The sequence below is a fragment of the Arachis hypogaea genome, chromosome 13 (genome assembly GCF_003086295.3).
Source record: "Arachis hypogaea cultivar Tifrunner chromosome 13, arahy.Tifrunner.gnm2.J5K5, whole genome shotgun sequence".
Classification (NCBI taxonomy): Eukaryota; Viridiplantae; Streptophyta; class Magnoliopsida; order Fabales; family Fabaceae; genus Arachis; species Arachis hypogaea.
The window spans coordinates 47,979,158-47,999,518 of NC_092048.1; the positions used below are offsets into that span (position 1 = coordinate 47,979,158).

At 32.2% G+C, this 20,361-nt stretch overlaps 1 protein-coding gene and 1 non-coding gene across 2 annotated transcripts; both read right to left on the minus strand.

Annotated features, from left to right (window-relative positions):
* Nucleotides 1–6,554: 6,554 nt before the first annotated feature.
* On the minus strand, nucleotides 6,555–8,367 carry LOC112738309 (protein BIG GRAIN 1-like B). The gene has a single exon (XM_025788692.3). It carries the CDS (start codon nucleotides 7,882–7,884, stop codon nucleotides 6,637–6,639), a length of 1,248 nt encoding a protein of 415 aa, XP_025644477.1. The 5' UTR covers nucleotides 7,885–8,367; the 3' UTR covers nucleotides 6,555–6,636.
* Nucleotides 8,368–18,232: 9,865 nt separating this feature from the next.
* LOC112738743 (small nucleolar RNA R71) lies at nucleotides 18,233–18,340 on the minus strand. Its single transcript, XR_003169686.1, has one exon. It is a non-coding gene; the product is annotated as a small nucleolar RNA R71 (small nucleolar RNA).
* Nucleotides 18,341–20,361: the final 2,021 nt, after the last annotated feature.

A 20,361-nucleotide genomic window follows, 5' to 3' on the forward strand; every position in this document is an offset into this window, starting at 1 on the left:
TATATTAATGTGTTTAAAAAAATTTTAATAACAAAAGATAAAAGTACTAAAAAAATAAAAAATAAATTTTTTTAGAGGCTAAGGCTATAATTTATATCCTTTTTAGAAAAATCTTTTTTACTTAAAAAAATATTTTAACATAATAAATTAAAAATATATTTTTATATTATTATATCCAAACATAATTAATAAATAAAAAAATTATATAAGATATTTAAACATAAAATTGCTTTTATTTTTTTAAAAAATTTTTTAAAAAAAATCACCTAAAATAAGATTTTTTTTTTAAATTTACCCAAATAAATCTTATATTAATTTTTTTAATTTTGAATTTAAAAAAATATCTCCTTAAATACTTTTTAAAAAAAATATATCTAATTTTTTAAAGTTATGAACACATACATGCAATCTTTTTGATGTATCAAATATAAAATAAAATATTTATAATTTTAAAAAGCATAAACAGTAAACACAAGATTTACTTAACGGACACCAAAAGCTTTGGTTGTGTAATTTATGACAAATTTTTATTCCCAAATTTGTTTATGAAAAAAGTTTGGTAACAAAAAATTTTTGGTCATAACTAGCTAAAATTTTTTAAAATTTATTTCATTTATATAACTTAATAACATTTTGATTTTTTTATCTCATTCTCCTATCAATCCATTTATCATTCTCTTATCAGCCCTACTTGTTAATGATATTAATTATAATATTATATTTCTAATTATTAGACATTCTTGTAATCATTATTTAATATTCTCTTTTATAATTTAAATTTTATATTTAAGAATACAATAAATATTAATAATAATAAAGAACTGTAATAATAATATTCATTAAATGACTTTAATTGTAATTGATTTTTAATTTTTTTTATTTTATTTATTATCATTTTAAGAGTTAGTAAACATAAAGGTCTTATTTAGTAGGTTTATCATTGTTAGAAGAACTATGAAGGCCGTATATAAGAAGTCGTTTTTATCATTGCAAATAATATGACATTTGAATTCGACCTTAATATGGTACCTATGTCGAAAGGAGTTGAAGAATAATTTGAATAACAGATGGACTCACCCAATGTGATTGTTGCCAGTCAATCAACTTTTGAGAATATGAAAAACCATGCTAGTTTTGATGAGGTATGGTAATAAACTGATTTAATTTTTTTTTTGTGTGTTTTTATCAAGGTTACGAGAATCGAACCGGTCAATGAACCGATAGAATGACTGGTTTAATGGTTCAGAGATTCAATCAGAGTTCAATCGAAATTCAACCGATTTAATTAAATATATAATAAAATTATAAAATATTTAATATATAATTTTAAATATTTAAATTTAATATTTTTTTATAATTTATGATTAAAAATTCACAAAAAATCAACAATAAAATATTTAAAAAACAGCATAAACAAAAAAATTCCAGCATAAACACAATGTAGTAAAACAATCAGAATCAAACCATAAACATCTCAAAATCAGAAAAATTTCAGCAGTCCAGCACAATGCAATGAAGCATGCACCATAGCACTATCAACAATTCAAAATCAGAAAATCATCAACTAGAATCACCAATCCAAAATCAGAGAAAATCAGCATAAACAACTCAATGTAGAATTGTGACAATATTTCTATTTTGAATCAATAACAGCAAAACAACAATTCACCAAAATAGCAAGTACAACATATTGGATTTAAAAATCAATCTCAGTAGAATTAATAAATTAAACAATTGAATTTATAACTCATCAACGACAGAATTCAAATAAAAATTCAAAAAAATTAATATCTCAAAACTCAAAATCATCAATAATACATATGCATATTCAGAATAAATTTCAAATTTTAGAGGAATAGAGTCAGAGAGATATTCAGAGAGAGTTAGTTTGAGACTTGAGATCCGAGGGTTGAAAATTTGAAAAATTTAGCCATGGAAATAAACTAAGACTGCAAGATACCACACGAAAAAGAGAAGCAACAATGGCGAGATACAGTGTGGAGAAGGGAAGAAGAAACGACACCGGCGAGGAAGGGAGAAGCGGAAACGACGAGGAGGGGAGAAGCAAAAACGACACAGGGGAGGAAGGGAGAAGCAGCGACGACCCATGACAAGGAGCGGAGAAGCGGCGACAACGACCCACGGCGAGGAGCAAGGAAGCAGCAACATAGAGACAAAGAGGGCGACAGAGAGAGAGAAGGGAGAGAAGGGTTCAGCGATGACAATGATGTGGGGCTATGGGCTGCGGTGGCTATGGGTGGCTTTGGGTGGCTAGAGTTCTTTTTCTTTCAATTTCAAAACTTTCTTCAGTTTCAGAGAAGAGAGGCCGAGAGGGGTGGGAGTGGGTTGCGGGTCTTGGGTAGCAATTCAGGGTTTGTTTTTGTATATATAAACTATAAAACATTTCCATTTAAAGGGGGTTCCGAATCGGAAATCCTTTAAAAAAATCGGCCAGTTTCAATGGTTCCTCGGTTAACTGTCGGTTCGACCGGTTCTTTGACCGGTTTTTTGCCAAGCGATTTAAAAAACTAACCGGACTGACTTGGTGACCGATTCCCAGTTGAACCGGCCAGTCTAGTTGGGTTTTTAGAACTATGGTTTTTATGCACATTTATAATTATATTGTATACATAACATTCATAATAAGTTCATATACATAACCTCTATAATTACATACAACTAACATCTAAAAATTAAATTCATATTTATTAGATATTTCATCCATACACATATCATTTTTTAGTTATTGTATAAGTAACTATCAAGTTAACATAGATGTTTTTAAATTTTATCATAATTGAATTTTGAAAAAAATGTCAAATTCTTAAATTAATTTATTCAATTGATAAATTTACTCATAACATCCATAAATTCATATACATAATATCCATAATTTTATATTAATTAAGTCCATAATTTTATACATATGATGTTTATAATTAATAAATTTTTATAATTAATATTACCAAATTTTAAACTACGCGTCTTATTGTATTCTTCAAATTATCTTATATGTACACTAATAAATCATGATTTTAATTATTTTAATATTTTTTATTTAATATTTATATGTATGCTTATTTATTGATTTTAATATGACGAGTTAATAATTATTTTTAATTATTTTATTTTTTATTTTTTAATAGTCTATATGTAAAATATGAGTTGTATAGTAGTTGTTAAAACTTTTTTAATTTAACCTCCATAATTTTTGCAAAAAATTATATTTTAATAGATAATAATATAATGAAGGGATGTTAGGGATTTAATTTGGGAGAAACTGAAATTGATTTTAAAAAAAATATTAATAACTCTAAGCACGTAAAAAAAGAATAGGTGATAAAAAGGGTAAAAGATAAAAAAAATATATATCATTTACTTATAAAAAAAGTAAAAATTTTTTACTTACTATTTCTATATTATAATTACTTTTTCACTATCTAGCATTATCGTTTATTACTTCAATTATCTTATCATTGAAACGATTACATTCTAAGTGAATAAAAGAGTTGTTGGGCAATTAATTACCATTTAACTTCCATTTCTTTATTTTATCTTTTCTTAGAAGAAAAATTAAACCTTCTTTTGTTGCTTTATATCCTGTTTTTATTGGCACGTAAGGCTCCAATCTCAGTGCTTCCAGCTTTTTCCGATCCACACTCATTATGCAACTACTCAATTCGTTACAAAATCAGTTTACTATTCCAAGCATGCTTATGCTAATGAAACCCTAATTCCAGCCTATTTCATACTTTGCAACAACAAATACATAATTTTTTTAATCTACATTTAAATCAGTGATTACTTCCATAAAAAACATCATCAAAAGATAATATTATAAATTGTTAGATAGTTAGAGATAGGGTATATCTAAAACAAGCACAACAATTATGTGTTTATTGGATGCGCCATATTTATATAAACCATTAGATTTGATTATATGAAAATCAAAAGTTAATATGAAAGAAGAGCATTGATGGACTCTAATAAATACAAAATATCTTAGTACATAAATAAATGCTTTAAATGGTAATACATTAATACTTCTTTAAAGGTTAACAGAATCTTTTATTCTTAAATAATTAAATATAAAATATATAAATACAAAAATATGAGTATTTTTTATTTAATAAGATTAATTATTATGCAAGAAATTTTTATGATATTAAAAAATTATATTAAAATAAAATTTTAAACTGTAACGTAAAAATATAAAATAATTAAAATTTTATTTTATATTACTTAACAAATAATTAGATTATTATATTCAAAATTTATTATCTAACTAATTTTATTAAAGATATTGTTATATAATATAATTTTTCATCAAAATATTTTAAAAATATAATTTATTTAAAATATTATATATAATACATGAAAATATTAACCTTTTTATTTTTTTATTTTTTTTAAAAACAGAATAAATAATATAATTCTAAAAATATGCCTATCATATTACATATTTACTTATATTAGTAAGATCTAAACTAATCAATTTTACGTAATTAAAAATATAAAACATATAAATACAAAAAAAATAAAAGTATTTTGAAAATATTATGACATTTACACTAATTTTTCATATATATATATATATATTTGGTCGAGTTAGAGAATAAAAAATTTAACTAAAACAATAAAAAAATACTTGAAAATAATAAAAATAAAAAATGATCTTATTATAAATATATAATTTTAAATATTATATATATAAAATTTTAAATGTTAATTTTAATAAATAAAAAATATTTTTTTATTTATATGTTTTATATTTTTAATTAGGTAAGTTTGATTAGTTTAGGTCTTACTAATATAAGTAAATATATAATGTGATAGGCATGTATTTAGAATTATATTATTTTTATTCCGTTTTTCTAAAAAAAATTGAAAAAATAAAAAGGTTAATATTTTCAGGTATTATATATATAATATTTTAAATAAATTATATTTTTAAAATATTTTGATGAAAAATTATTTATTTTTTTCATTGATATTTATTTTATTTTTTTGTGCTTCCCAAGTTTTAATGTAGTTTTTAATATTTCTTGAAAATAGATTTTTGATCAAATTCAATTAGGCATAATAACTACTTTATTTCCATTTGTAAAACAAATGTAACCACTTATTATACTAATGTTATTTTGTAGTTTTTCTTCTAATTGCAAGAATACATTTTCTTTACAAAAGAGCTTTACACCGGAGATATTAAAAATATTAAAAACAATACTAAAACGGGAAATAAAATTGTATTTATATTTGTAACAACTAAATGTCTAAAAATTAAAAGAGTATAATATATATATTACACAACTAATTTGTTGATTTAAATATAGTTTAAAATAAATACAAATATATTAAAAAAGATTACTTTTCACGCACATATTATTTATATGTATATTTTTAATTATGTAAGTTTGATTAGTTTAGGTTTTACTAATATAAGTAAATATATAATGTGATAGGTATGTATTTAGAATTATATTATTTTTATTCTGTTTTTCTAAAAAAAATGAAAAAATGAAAAAAGGTTAATATTTTCATGTATTATATATTATATTTTAAATAAATTATACTTTTAAAATATTTTGATGAAAAATTATTTTATATAATAATATTTTTAACAAAATTAATTAATTAATAAATTTTTGAATATAATAATCTAATTATTTGTCAAGTAATATAAAATAAAATTTTAATTATTTTATATTTTTATGTTACAGTTTAAAATTTTATTTTAATATAATTTTTTAATATTATAAAAATTTATTCTATAATAACTAATCTTATTGAATAAAAAATACTCATATTTTTGTCTTTATATATTTTATATTTAATTATTTAAGAATAAAAGATTCTGTCGCCATTTAAAGTATTGCGTATTAAAGTATTGTCATTTAGTCACCAAAAAAAAAGTATTGTCATTTAAAGCATTTATTTATGTAGTAAGATATTCTGTATTTATTAGAGTCCATCAACGATCTTCTTTCATATTAGCCTTTGATTTTCATCTAATTAAATCTAATGGTCTATATAAATGTGGCGCATCCAATAAACATACAATTGTTGTGCTCGTTTTAGACATACCCATCGTTCTAACAATTAATATTTAATTGAACTATCTAATAATTTGTAATATCATATTCACATAAAAATAATTTTATGAAAGTAACCACTGTTTAAATGTTATTCAACAATAATCTTTTTTATTTATACTTTTGTTTATTGGTTATACTGTTCTTGTTGATTAATTAGGGTTATTAACCTAAATGTTTCTAAACACTTCTTAGCTAAATTTACTATATAATATAATAAAAATATTCATTATTTCTTCGTTGCAATTAAAATATATAAAATTATACATATAAATCCACTATATATATATATATATATATATATATATATATATATATATATATATATATATATATATATATAAAACACGAATAATTAACTTAAGAATTCAATTGGGTAGTCAATTTTTTTTGTCAACAACAATTAATATTTTTTAAGTTTTTATCTTAAATTATAAATTTTAAATCTTAAATCATCAACTCTAAATCATAAATTTTAGACCTTTCGAAAATAAATTAAAAAAAAGTGTACAACGAAATTTAAAGAAAAACTAACATGAACTAATTAAAAATTTTCCTGGGAACAAAGACCATTAGCAATGGCCTTGTTGGTTTCTAAATTTGTAGTCTCATAAACCGGAAGTTCTTCTTGGTACCTTCCTTCAGCTCCACAAATAATATGATCTAATTCGAACAGATCAGAACTTGAATAACTCAAAGCATCCTCATCCTCATCCTGGTCCACATCCTCATCTTCACAATTACCATAATACCCACTAATATACTCGAATTTACCATCATTACCTTCACGTGAAGAATGATTTTCTCTTGCTTCTATGCAAGAAATAGAACTTCTTGTAATCTTTCTAACATTCAATGGAAACAAGCTTGGATCTTTCTCACTATAAGCACTGTACCTCTGTTGTTGAGAATCATTCTCCCCAAGAATTAAGCTAACTGGGTAAAATCTCACAGATCTTTTGACTCCATTATTATTATTATTGTCGCTCTTCACGTTTGATGAAGATGATGATGAGGTTTTGCTGGTGCAAGACCTTCTTGAAAACGAAGCCGCCGCCATTGTTGTTGATGAAGAAGAAGAAGAAAAACATGGCGACTTGGATTTGTGTTGGAATGTTAAGTTTACATCATCAACTGCTCCAACGTAACACATCTTCTTGGCCTTCTTCACGCTTCCAGAGTTGAAGATTGAACACAGGAAGCTAGCTATTCGGCTTCCCGGAGAGATTGGTTGCTTAACTTTCCGGTTCAATTCGCCGTACATTTTCAATGCTCTTAGCTTGCTCCTTGCAAATCTATCACTATCACCATCGCCATCGCTATCACCAGCACGCTTTTCCTTCTTCTTCTGCTGCTTTTTCTGATTCTTCTTCTTCCTCTGCTGCTTTGACGATGATGAAAATGTTGCACCAACACCATAGCTACATTCTGAGGAGGCTGATGAGGTGACAGAGTTCGTGAAGATTTGATGAGAGAATTCATCATTTAGCATCACTGCGTGACGACAAAGATGATTATTCATCTTCTCCTTCTTGTTCTTGTTCTTGTTCTTGTTGTTGCCTCTACCACCCCCACCCCCAACCCCACCATGGTTATGTTTCATGGTGGTGGTTGGGTTGGTTTTTTCTTCATTCAAGTGATGATGATGATGACCCACTTGTTGATGATTGTCAAGGTCAGATTTTGATCCGTCAATTGAACGGTATATGGCATCTAAGAGGGTGGAAGAGAAAGAAGGGGTTCTTTTACTTTGTAGGTAGGTTAAGTTCTCCTCCTTCTCCATTATGTACATCTAGTCAAGTGTCAGTGCACACTACTACTACTACGATGTACTTTTTATAGGGGAACATTGAAGCAGAGAAACATGTTAGAGCAGAGAAAGAGGGAAATTTTGTGTGCATGTGTGAGATTTGGTGATAGGAGGAAAGAGGACACTGAGGTTTAGTTTAAGGGTGGTGAATAGCTGTAATGTTGGGACATCAAATGTCAAAAGCTGCAAGAGATATATAATAGGACACAAGTTGAGGATCATGTGAGAAACAGAGAAAGATTGTGTTTGTGTCTGTGATTTGAGGTTGTGAAAAAAAGAGGAACACTGGACCTGGAATAGAGAATTTTAAAAGTAGGCAATTTTTGTGGGATAAAATTGTGATATTTTATTTTAATTTTTCTTACTCAAGGCATGTATAGGTCTTTTTATTTTAAGCAATAGTGTACTGCAAAGAAAGTGTGTGGCTTTAGGTGAACATACATATACACATCTAATGGGAAATACGATGACTAGCTAAAGGTGCTCAACATCCAATCAATTCCATACAATTGTTGAATAGATCTCTAAACGAAAAAAATTGATGAAGTGATAAAGCGAGAGTTAATCACGGGTGAATTTAAAATTTTAATTATATATAAACTCCATTGATCCATCCATTATAACTCGGATATTGAAACGAATAATCATAAATGATGAAAGAAATAGTAACGAAATTTTATTCTCATAAATATCATAATCAAAATGGATGATGGTCATATTTCTCTCTACATTATAAAAACAACCTAAAGAGAAGGACAAGGTATATGCGAAATTCCAATTGATTGATTCATAAGAAAATATCTTATAAACTAACTTGAGTATCGAAGTACCTTTTGTAGGTATTCATAACACTTGTTATTCTTTGATGACCGATGTAGATCTCTTCCAGCTCAAAAATTGAGCATATCATCTGGAGGAAGACAAGCTATATGTGGCAATCTCCATAGCAGGACAAAAATAATTGGCGCCTATCATGGGTTGAAAAATTAAATTTTTCTTTGCGCTCTAATTCTTAAGACCATGTTTGATAATTAATCTCCTCCAAGACTATCCGAGCTTCTTCGTATGGTGACATAACTGCAACAAGTCAATCAACGTGTGGAGACATAAAATCAGCGAATGGCAAATTAGTTAGCCGAACTTACTAATGCTCGGATAACCAACAATGAAAATAATGAAGGTGATGAGGACGATAAAGAGGAGATAGAAAACTCTAATCTAACTCATGTTTCGGAAACACAATAGCAAGACAATACTCAACCTACAGCTTAGATGGACAGACAAAGCATTGCTGGTCCATTCACTACCGAAGTCATGAATTTTCAGCTTCCTCGACACTTTGCTTTACCTTTAACTTTGAAGCCATATGATGGACTTGGTCCAAAGAAACATATACAAAAATTTTGTTCCATAATGTTTGTTAATGGTGCTTCTAATCCTATTTTATGTCGTTATTTACCTACTTTTTTGGATACAGCTGTACTTGATTGGTTTTCTTCTTTACCAGCAAGTTCTATTTCTTGCTTTCAAGTTTTGGCCAAGCTTTATGTGGGTCAATTTGTGGCCTCCTCCATATACCTATATGACTCTGATTATCTAATCACAATTAAGCAAGGACAACATAAGAGCTTACGAGACTATGTCACTCGATTTACAAAGATCGCAATGAATATTCCTGAGGTGCATCTCCATGCCATCAAAAGTGGACTTCAGCAAGAAAAGTTTCAAGAAACCATTGCTGTCACTAAGCCAAAAACTCTCGCTGAATTCCATGAAAAAGGCCAAAGGACAAATGGAAGTTGAAGAGTTTCGGCAAGCTCGGAGATCAAAGAAAAATACTGTCTTTAAGTGCATTCTTTCTTCCCCACCAATTTTAAAGCGTCCTGAACTAAGTAAATCTTTACTTGTGTATTTATCTATCTCTAATATAGCTATAAGTTCTATTCTTGTTACAAAAATTGAGAAGCATCAGTGCCTTGTATATTTTGTTAGCAAGTCTCTCCAGCATTCCGAGCTTTGCTATCTAAAACTTGAAAAGCTCGCCTTGACTCTTGCTTATTCAACTTGACGATAGTAACCTTATTTCCAAAGTCATACAATCATTTTTCGCACCGAGAAATCCCTACAACAAGTCCTTGCTTAGCCCAAACTAGCAGGCTGACTTATTAAGTGGTCCATTGAGTTATCAGAGTTTGATATCAAATATCAGTCACGGGGTCATTGAAATCTCAACATTTAGCTGCTTTCTTTACCGAATTCACTACCGCTGATGCGAAGATCTCATCCCCACATGGACCCTATATGTGGATGGTGCTTCTAACCCTAAGGTATGTGAAGTAGGTATCCTTTTAAGATGGCCAAGGAGTTGTATTAGAGCATTCATTCTTTTTAAAGCAAGTGACAATCAAGCTGAGTATGAAGCACTCTTAGCTGGGTTATATTTGGCAAAAGACCTGCAGGTTTGGCATATTGTTGTTTATTGTGACTCTTTACTTGTGATACAGTAGGTAAACAATTTCTTCCAAGTAAAAGAATCCTTATTAGAAACATATTTGACTGCTATCAAACATTTAATATCCTATTTTGAAAAATTTGATATGCAATATATACCTAGGAAACAAAATAGACAAGCAGATGTTTTATCTAAGTCAGTTACTACTCGTCCACATTCTCATGATGCATCCTCATTATAGCCTACACTAACAACTCTTAGTGTATATCTACCCCCTATTTTAAGTATATTTTAGGCATCAGATTGGAGATCTCATATATTTCTTATTTGTAAACAAAAGAAATTCCATCTGAGATACCTAATCAGAGGAAATTTAAAAGATAGACTGTCTTTATTACCTTACTTGGCACTGACCTTTATAAGAGAGGAATCTCATATCCTCTCTTAAAATATGTGAGCCCATTAGAAGCAGACTTAGCACTTGCTGAAGCACATGAAGTAGTTTGTAGCACTCATGTTGAAAGCCAAAGTTTAGCCTATAAGATTTTTCGTGCAAGTTTCTTTTGGCTGACTTTATAACGTGATTATAAAGACAAAATAAGGCTTTGTGATCATTGTCAAAAGCATGCACCTATAATTCATAATCAAGCTAGTCCTATGCTCGGTAAAGGAGCATGAAGGCATCGGGAGAAGAGCTCAAAGCCGATGAGAGCCTTGTGTCCCCCCATTATACACAAGTAGAATGAAAAGGGCCACTCTGGACGGGTGGCACCATCCTGCCATTCTAGGAGACTTACCTAGCGATCGCCATGAAGATGCTCTAGCTCTTTTCCGGCTTTAGCTCTTTTCTTCTTATTAACTGAATTTTTTTAACTGCTAGTACCATACCTTTATTTACTGGAGACCTCTCTTGGTAAGTCAGCATGAAAGGCTATGGAATGTCTTAATGCTAGTCGAGGCAATGAATATTGTGTATAGATCTATCCCGTTGTCCAAGAGTAAGGCTTTCGCTCCCCCCTTGAAACTCAATCCTGTTTGTCAAATGCAGGTTTCGTTCAGTGCTTTACTTCAAGAGAATTTCTTTTTCTCTTACTTTTTTTTTTCAAAGAAGATAGGGTTTCGGTTGGCATTCGGCGTAAGCCCTTTCCTCTTATCTGTTGTTATCTTACCTTAGTAATTTATGTCCACACCCACGCACAAAGAATAGGTTGTGAATGTCCTCTTTTATTTTCAGGAAGAATTGGGATTTACCAGGAATGAGAGCAGAATGAGCAGCCTAACGACGTACCTTCAACTCGCAACTCGAAAGGCTAAGCCAATAAGAGATAGTCCTTCCGTGTGAAAGAATTGGATCTTCTCTTGTGAACGAATCCCCTGTTCTCTTTGAAAGACTAGCCTGTGGGACTAACTAAGTTATCACATTCGATTGAGGTAAGTTGATCATTTAATAAGTGGGGGATAGATGCTTTATGAGCATTTTCTTTAACTCCTGGTCAAGTAAAATTTCTTCTTGTTGGAATCAGTTATTTTTCAAAATGGGTTAAAGCTTAACCATTAGCAAAATTAACTTTGGACAAAATAATTTCTTTTGTTTAGAAAAATATTATCTGTAGATTTGGTATTCCACAACACATTATTACTAACAATGATCGGCAGTTTATTTGTTGACAAAAATTTTGTTGCCTTTTCATAGAACTTTAAGGTTCAATAAACATATCTCCTTAGTAGAACACCCACAATCAAATGGGCTACCTGAAGCTACTAATAAGGTGATTTTACATGCTCTAACAAAGAAGCTCGATGATGCTAAAGGATTATGGGTCGACCTTATACCTGAAATTTTATAGGGATATAACACTACTATTCAATCTACAACTCGAGAAATACCATTCCAATTAGTCTATGAATGCCACACCATGATCCCTGTAGAAATTTGTCAAGCCTCTTTACGCGCACATTTCACCTCTGATGATCAAAACTCACAAGCTAGACTTATGGAGTTCGATACTATAGAAGAAATTCAAAACTTGGCTGTAGTCAAACACTAAGCTATGCAACAACAAATAGCTCGGCGATACAATGCCAAAGTCCAACCTCATATATTTCAAGTTGGTAACCTCGTCTTAAGAGGAACTGAAGCTGCACGATGACCACCTGCTCATGGCAAATTAGCAGCAAAGTGGGATGACTGGTGCACGAATCCCCACATTTCGTACAACTAAACCAGCAAGTGCACTGAGTCATCCAAGTAATACCTGAGTGAGTTAGGGTCGATCCCACGATGATTGTGGTTTGAAGCAAGCTATGGTTATCTTGCAGGTCTTAGTCAGGCGGCTAGAAGAGTTGTTGAATTTGTGAGATCTGAACTAGGTTGATATGTTTACAATGATAATCTTAAATTTTATATGGTTAAGGTTTGAAGTTGCTTTGTCCTTCTGGATTAACTCTGGTCTTACTGTCTTCTTCAATTGTGAATGATTTCTTCTATGATAGGCTGTATGTGATTGATGCTGGTTTGAGCAGCCACCAATAATCCTCCAGATCTGAACACCAGGGTTAGTGCGCATCCAGTTTGATTGAGGGTGAACCTCCTGCAGTCCATTCTCCTTAATGATCCTATTCAAAATGCCACAGATAAGGTTGGATCTTCCAGATCAGAGAATGCTGTGCCTTTGGGTACTAGCCTCTACCATAGAGACCCTAATCTCCCTATACCTCGGTTGAACTGGTGTCTCGAGAAGTCCCCAATGAAGTTGTGGATTAAACGTTTGAGAGATGTATAATCAAGCTGGCGGTTCAATGCTTTCCAGTCACATATTCACACGAACGCAAGAAGACACGGGTGGTTGTCAGGCATGCAATCTTAGTATGAAAAACACAGCTGATTGTCACGGATCATCCCATTCATCAAGTTGAAGAACAAATATATAGCTTAGAATTGAATCAAACATGGATTGAAGAGAAACCGTAATACTTTTATTAATTCATAGAACTCAGCAGGGCTCCTCCCCTCAACTTAGGAAGTTTAGAAACTCATACTGATAGAAAATACAAGCATAGAATTCGAAATATGCTAGAAGAGATCCTAAACAAGTGTGATCTTCTCCCTTAAATACTAAACTAATGACTAGTAAGCGTAAAATAGTCTTTTTAGTGCTAAAATCCACTTTCGGGGTCCACTTGGTGAGTGTTTAGGCTGATCTTTGATGAGATCCACGTGTTAGGAGGCCTCTAGGGCATTGAACGCTGGCTAGAGGTCCTCTTTCGGTGTTTGGGCGCCTGGTCTCCTCCTTTGGGCGCTGGACACCTAGAATGGGGCAGGAGGCTGGTGTTGGACGCCAGTTTTGGGCCTTCTAATCTGAAGCAAAGTATAAACTATTATACATTGATGGAAAGCTCTAGAAGTCAGCTTTCCATAGCCATTGAGAACGCTCCATTTGGACTTCTGTAGCTCCAGAAAAGCTCTTTCAAGTGCAAGGAGGTCAGATCCGGACAACATCTGCAGTGCTTTCTCTGTCTCTGAATCAGACTTTTGCTAACTTTTGCTCCACCTCCTCAATTTGAGCTAGAAATTACCTGAAATTGCACAAAAATATACAAACTCAAAGTAGAATATAAAAATGTGAATTTTACACTAAAACCTATGAAAACTTAATAAAAATTAAACAAAACATGCTAAAAACTATATGAAAATGATGCCAAAAAGCGTATAAAATATCCACTCATCACAACACCAAACTTAAACTGTTTCTTGTCCCCAAGCAACTAGAAACAAATTAGGATAAAAAGAAGAGTAAGATACAATAAATCTCAGAGTTTCCAATGAAGCTTAGTTTCAATTAGATGAGCGAGACTTAGTAGCTTTTTGCTTCTGAATAGTTTTGGCATCTCATTATCCACTAAAACTCAGAATGGTTGGTCTCTTTAGGAACTTAGAATCCAGATGATATTACTGACTCTCCAAGTTCAGTTCCTTTTTAATTATTGAACACAACTTTTAGAGTCTTGGTCGTGGCCCTTGATGAGCGGATAATTTATACGCTTTTTGGCATTGTTTTTAGTATGTTTTCAGTATGATTTAGTTAGTTTTTAGTATATTTTTATTAGTTTTTAATTAAAAATCACATTTCTGGACTTTACTATGAGTTTGTGTGTTTTTCTGTGATTTCAGGTATTTTCTGGCTGAAATTGAGGGACCTGAGCAAAAATCAGATTCAGAGGTTGAAGAAGGACTGCAGATGCTGTTGGATTCTGACCTCCCTGCACTCAAAGTGGATTTTCTGGAGCTACAGAACTCCAAATGGCACGCTTCAAATTGCGTTGGAAAGTAGACATCCAGAGCTTTCCAGAAATATATAATAGTCCATACTTTGAATAAGGATTGACAACGTAAACTGGCGTTGAATGCCAGTTCCATGTTGTAGTCTGGCGTTCAGCGCCAGGAACAAGTTGCAAAGTAGAGTTCAACGCCAGAAACATGTTACAAACTGGCGTTCAACTCCAAGAAAGACCTCTCCACGTGTAAACTTCAAGCTCAGTCCAAGCACACACCAAGTAGGCCCCGGAAGTAGATTTCTACATCATTTACTCAATTCTGTAAACCCTAGTAACTAGTTTAGTATAAATAGGACTTTTTACTATTGTATTAGACATCTTGGGACGTTTAGTTCTTAGATCATGGGGGCTGGCCATTCGGCCATGCCTGAACCTTTCACTTATGTATTTTTCAACGGTAGAGTTTCTACACACCATAGATTAAGGTGTGGAGCTCTGCTGTTCCTCAAGGATTAATGCAAAGTACTACTGTTTTTCTATTCAATTCAACTTATTCCGCTTCTAAGATATTCATTCACACTTCAACATGAATGTGATGATCGTGACAAAGTCATCATCATTCTCCTATGAACGCGTGCCTGACAACCACTTCCGTTCTACCTTCGATTGAATGGATATCTCTTGGATATCTAATACAGGGGACCGAGTCCGAGTTATTAGCATCTTCGTGGTATAAGGTAGAACCCATGGATGGCCATTCCTGAGATCCGGAAAGTCTAAACCTTGTCTGTGGTATTCCGAGTAGGATCTGGGAAGGGATGGCTGTGACGAGTTTCAAACTCGCGAATGCTGGGCGTAGTGACAGACGCAAAAGGATAGTAAATCCTATTCCAGTATGATCGAGAACCGATAGATGATTAGCCATGCAGTGACAGCACATTGGACCATTTTCACAGGAGGATGGGATGTAGCCATTGACAATGGTGATGCCCTACATAAAGCTTGCCATGGAAAGGAGTATGATTGATTGGATGAAGACAGCAGGAAAGCAGAGATCAGAGGAACGAAAGCATCTCTATACGCTTATCTGAAATTCTCCCCAATGAATTATATAAGTACCACTATCCTATTTTATATTTTATTTATTTTCATTCACTATAATTTCTTAATACAGTTTAATCCGCCTGACTGAGATTTACAAGGTGACCATAGCTTGCTTCAAGCCGACAATTTCCGTGGGATCGACCCTTACTCACGTAAGGTTTATTACTTGGATGACCCAGTACACTTGCTGGTTAGTTGTACGAAGTTTTGAAACAGATATAAGATCATGAACGTGTGTATTGAGTTTTTATCACCGTTACCAAGGAATGGAATGATCACGATTTTGCATACAAAGTTTTTGGCGCCGTTGTCGGGGATTGTTCGAGTTTGGACAACTGACGGTTCATCTTGTTGCTCAGATTAGGTAATTTTCTTTTTGTTTTATTTTCAAAAAAAAAATTTTCTTCAAAAATCTTTCAAAAAAAAAAATTTTCCCTTTGTTTTCGAAAATTATTTTAAAATTTTTAAGAATGAATTCTAAAGTTTCAAAATGGTATGCTGAAGTTTGGCTGGCCATCAAGCTTTAGACTAACCTGGTATGATTCTTGGAATCTTGATTGAGGACTATGAAATCATTGCTTCCTTTTCCCTATACGTTTTCAAAAAAATAAAAGTATACAAAATAATAATAATAATAATAATAATAATAATAATAATAATAATAATAATAATAATAATAATAATAATAATAATAATAATAATAATAATAAAATCATAAAATCAAAAATATTTTGTGTTTCTTGTTTGAGTCTTGAGTCAATTTTTAAGTTTGGTATCAATTGCATTTTTTCTAAAAATGTATGCATTTTTCAAAAATTTATGCATTCATAGTGTTCTTCATGATCTTCAAGTTGTTCTTGGTAAGTCTTCTGGTTTGATCTTGATGTTTTCTTATTTTGTGTCTTTTCTTGTTTTACATGTGCATTTTTGCATTCATGGTGTCTGAACATTAAAAATTTCTAAGTTTGGTGTCTTGCATGTTTTCTTTGCATAAAAAATTTTTCAAAAATATGTTCTTGATGTTCATCATAATCTTCAAAGTGTTCTTGGTGTTCATCTTGACATTCATAGTGTTCTTGCATGCATCATGTGTTTTGATTCATAATTTTCATGTTGTGAGTCATTTTTTTATGTTTTTCTCTTTCATCATTAAAAATTCAAAAATAAAAAAATATTTTTCCCTTTTTCACTCATAAATTTTTGAAAACTTAAGTTGACTTTTTCAAAACTTTTTAAAATTTAGTTGTTTCTTATGAGTCAAATCAAATTTTCAATTTGAAAATCCTATCTTTTTCAAAATCAAATCTTTTTCATTTTTTTCTTATTTATTTTCGAAAATTATAAAAATATTTTTCAAAAATCTTTTTCTTAATTCTATCTCATAATTTTCGAAAATATTACTAACAATTAATGTGATTGATTCAAAAATGTTAAGTTTGTTACTTGCCTAGTAAGAAAGGTTCAATCTTTAAACTCTAGAATCATATCTTTTTAGTTTCTTGTTAGTCAAGTAATCAACTTTAAAATAAAATCTTTTTCTAACTTCTTATCTTTTTAAAATTGATTTTCAAATCTTATCTTTTTGTTTCAATCATATCTTTTTAAATTTCAATCATATCTTTTTCAAAAACAAATTTCAAAACTTTTTCAATCAATCTCATCTTTTTGTTTCAATCATATCTTTTTCAAAACCACCTAACTAATTTAATCTCTCTTAAATTTTCGAAAATACCTCCCTCTTTTTCAAAATCTCATTTTGATTAACTAAATATTTTAAATTTAATTTAATTTCAATTTTTAATTTTCGAATTCTCTCACATCTCATCTCCTTCTATTTATTTATTCATCTACTAACACTTCTCTTTCACCCAAAAATTCGAACACCACCTCCCTCTCTGTGTTCGAGTTTTTTCCTCTTCTCTTCTTTACATTACATTCTTTTCTTGTTCTCTTCTCTTTCTTATGAGCAGGAACAAGGAAAAAGGCATTCTTGTTGAAGCTGATCCAGAACCTGAAAGAACTCTGAAGAGAAAACTAAGAGAAGCTAAATTACAACAATCCAGAGACAACCTTACTGAAATTTTCGAACAAGAAAAGGAGATGGCAGACGCACCTAACAACAATAATGCAAGGAGGATGCTTGGTGACTTCACTGCACCTAATTCCAATTTACATGGAAGAAGCATCTCAATCCCTGCCATTGGAGCAAACAACTTTGAGCTTAAACCTCAATTAGTCTCTCTGATGCAACAGAACTGCAAGTTTCATGGACTTCCATCTGAAGATCCTTTTCAGTTCTTGACTGAATTCTTGCAGATCTGTGATACTGTTAAGACCAATGGGGTTGACCCCGAGGTCTACAGGCTTATGCTTTTCCCGTTTGCTGTAAGAGACAGAGCTAGAGTGTGGTTGGACTCTCAACCCAAAGATAGCCTGAACTCTTGGGATAAGCTGGTCACGGCTTTCTTAGCCAAGTTCTTTCCTCCTCAAAAGCTTAGTAAGCTTAGAGTGGATGTTCAAACCTTCAGACAGAAAGAAGGTGAATCCCTCTATGAAGCTTGGGAGAGATACAAGCAACTGACCAAAAAGTGTCCTTCTGACATGCTTTCAGAATGGACCATCCTGGATATATTCTATGATGGTCTATCTGAATTAGCTAAGATGTCGTTGGATACTTCTGCAGGTGGATCCATCCACCTAAAGAAAATGCCTGCAGAAGCTCAATGACTCATTGACATGGTTGCTAACAACCAGTTTATGTACACTTCTGAGAGGAATCCTATAGGTAATGGGACGCCTCAAAGGAAGGGAGTTCTTGAAATTGATGCTCTGAATGCCATATTGGCTCAGAACAAACTATTGACTCAGCAAGTCAATATGATTTCTCAGAGTCTGAATGGAATGCAAGCTGCATTCAACAGTACTCAAGAGGCATCTTCTGAAGAAGAAGCTTATGATCCTGAGAACCCTGCAATAGCAGAGGTAAATTATATGGGTGAACCTTATGGAAACACCTATAACTCCTCATGGAGAAATCACCCAAATTTCTCATGGAAGGATCAACAAAAGCCTCAACAAGGCTTTACTAATAGTGGAAGAAACAGGTTTAACAATAGTAAACCTTTTTCATCATCCACTCAGCAACAGACAGAGAATTCTGAGCAGAATCCATCTAGCTTAGCAAATTTAGTCTCTGATCTATCTAAGGCCACTCTGAGTTTCATGAATGAAACAAGGTCCTCCATTAGAAATTTGGAGGCTCAAGTGGGCCAGCTGAGTAAGAAGATCACTGAAACTCCTCCTAGTACTCTCCCAAGCAATACAGAAGAGAATCCAAAGAGAGAGTGCAAGGCCATTGATATAACCATCATGGCCAAACCTACAGGGGAGGAAGAGGACGTGAATCCCAGTGAAGAAGACCTCCTGGGACGTCCAGTGATCAACAAGGAGTTTCCCTTTGAGGAGCCAAAGGAATCTGAGGCTCATCTAGAGACCATAGAGATTCCAATGAATCTCCTTATGCCCTTCATGAGCTCTGATGAATATTCTTCTTCTGAAGAGAATGAGGATGTTACTGAAGAGCAAGTTTCCAAGTACCTTGGTGCAATCATGAAGCTAAATGCCAAATTATTTGGTAATGAGACTTGGGAAGATGAACCTCCCTTGCTCACCAATGAACTGAGTGATCTGGATCAACTGAGATTGCCTCAGAAGAAACAGGATCCTGGAAAGTTCTTAATACCTTGTACCATAGGCACCATGACCTTTGAAAAGGCTCTATGTGACCTTGGGTCAGGGATAAACCTCATGCCCCTCTCTGTAATAGAGAAACTGGGAATCTTTGAGGTGCAAGCTGCCAGAATTTCATTAGAGATGGCAGACAAATCTATGAAAATGGCTTATGGACTAGTAGAGGATGTGTTAGTAAAGGTTGAAGGCCTTTACATCCCTACTGATTTCATAATCCTAGACACTGGGAAGGATGAGGATGAATCCATCATCCTTGGAAGACCTTTCCTAGCCACAGCAAGAGCTGTGATTGATGTAGACAGAGGAGAATTGATCCTTCAACTAAATGAGGACAACCTTGTGTTTAAAACTCAAGAATCTCCTTCTGTAACAATGGAGAGGAAGCATAGAAAGCTTCTCTCAGTACAGAGTCAACTAAAGCCCCACAGTCAAACTCTAAGTTTGGTGTTGGGAGGCCTCATCCAAACTCTAAGTTTGGTGTTGGGAGTCTATAAAATTGACCTGATCACCTGTGTGGCTCCGTGAGAGCCCACTGTCAAGCTATTGACATTAAAGAAGCGCTTGTTGGGAGGCAACCCAATTTTTATTTATCTAATTTTATTTTTATTGTTCTTTCATGTTTTATTAGGTTCATGATCATGTGGAGTCACAAAATAAATACAAAAATTAAAAACAGAATCAAAAACAGCAGAAGAAAAATCACACCCTGGAGGAAGTACTTACTGGCGTTTAAACGCCAGTAAGGAGCATCTGGCTGGCGTTCAACGCCAGAACAAAGCATGGATTTGGCATTGAACGCCAGAAACAAGCAACATCCTGGCATTCAAATGCCAGGAATGCACCCTGAGAAGAGCTGGCGCTGAACGCCAGAAACAAGC

Excerpts from the sequence above, each read along its gene's own strand:
- LOC112738309 (XM_025788692.3), bottom strand. The coding sequence starts at position 7,884 with ATGTACATAATGGAGAAGGAGGAGAACTTAACCTACCTACAAAGTAAA.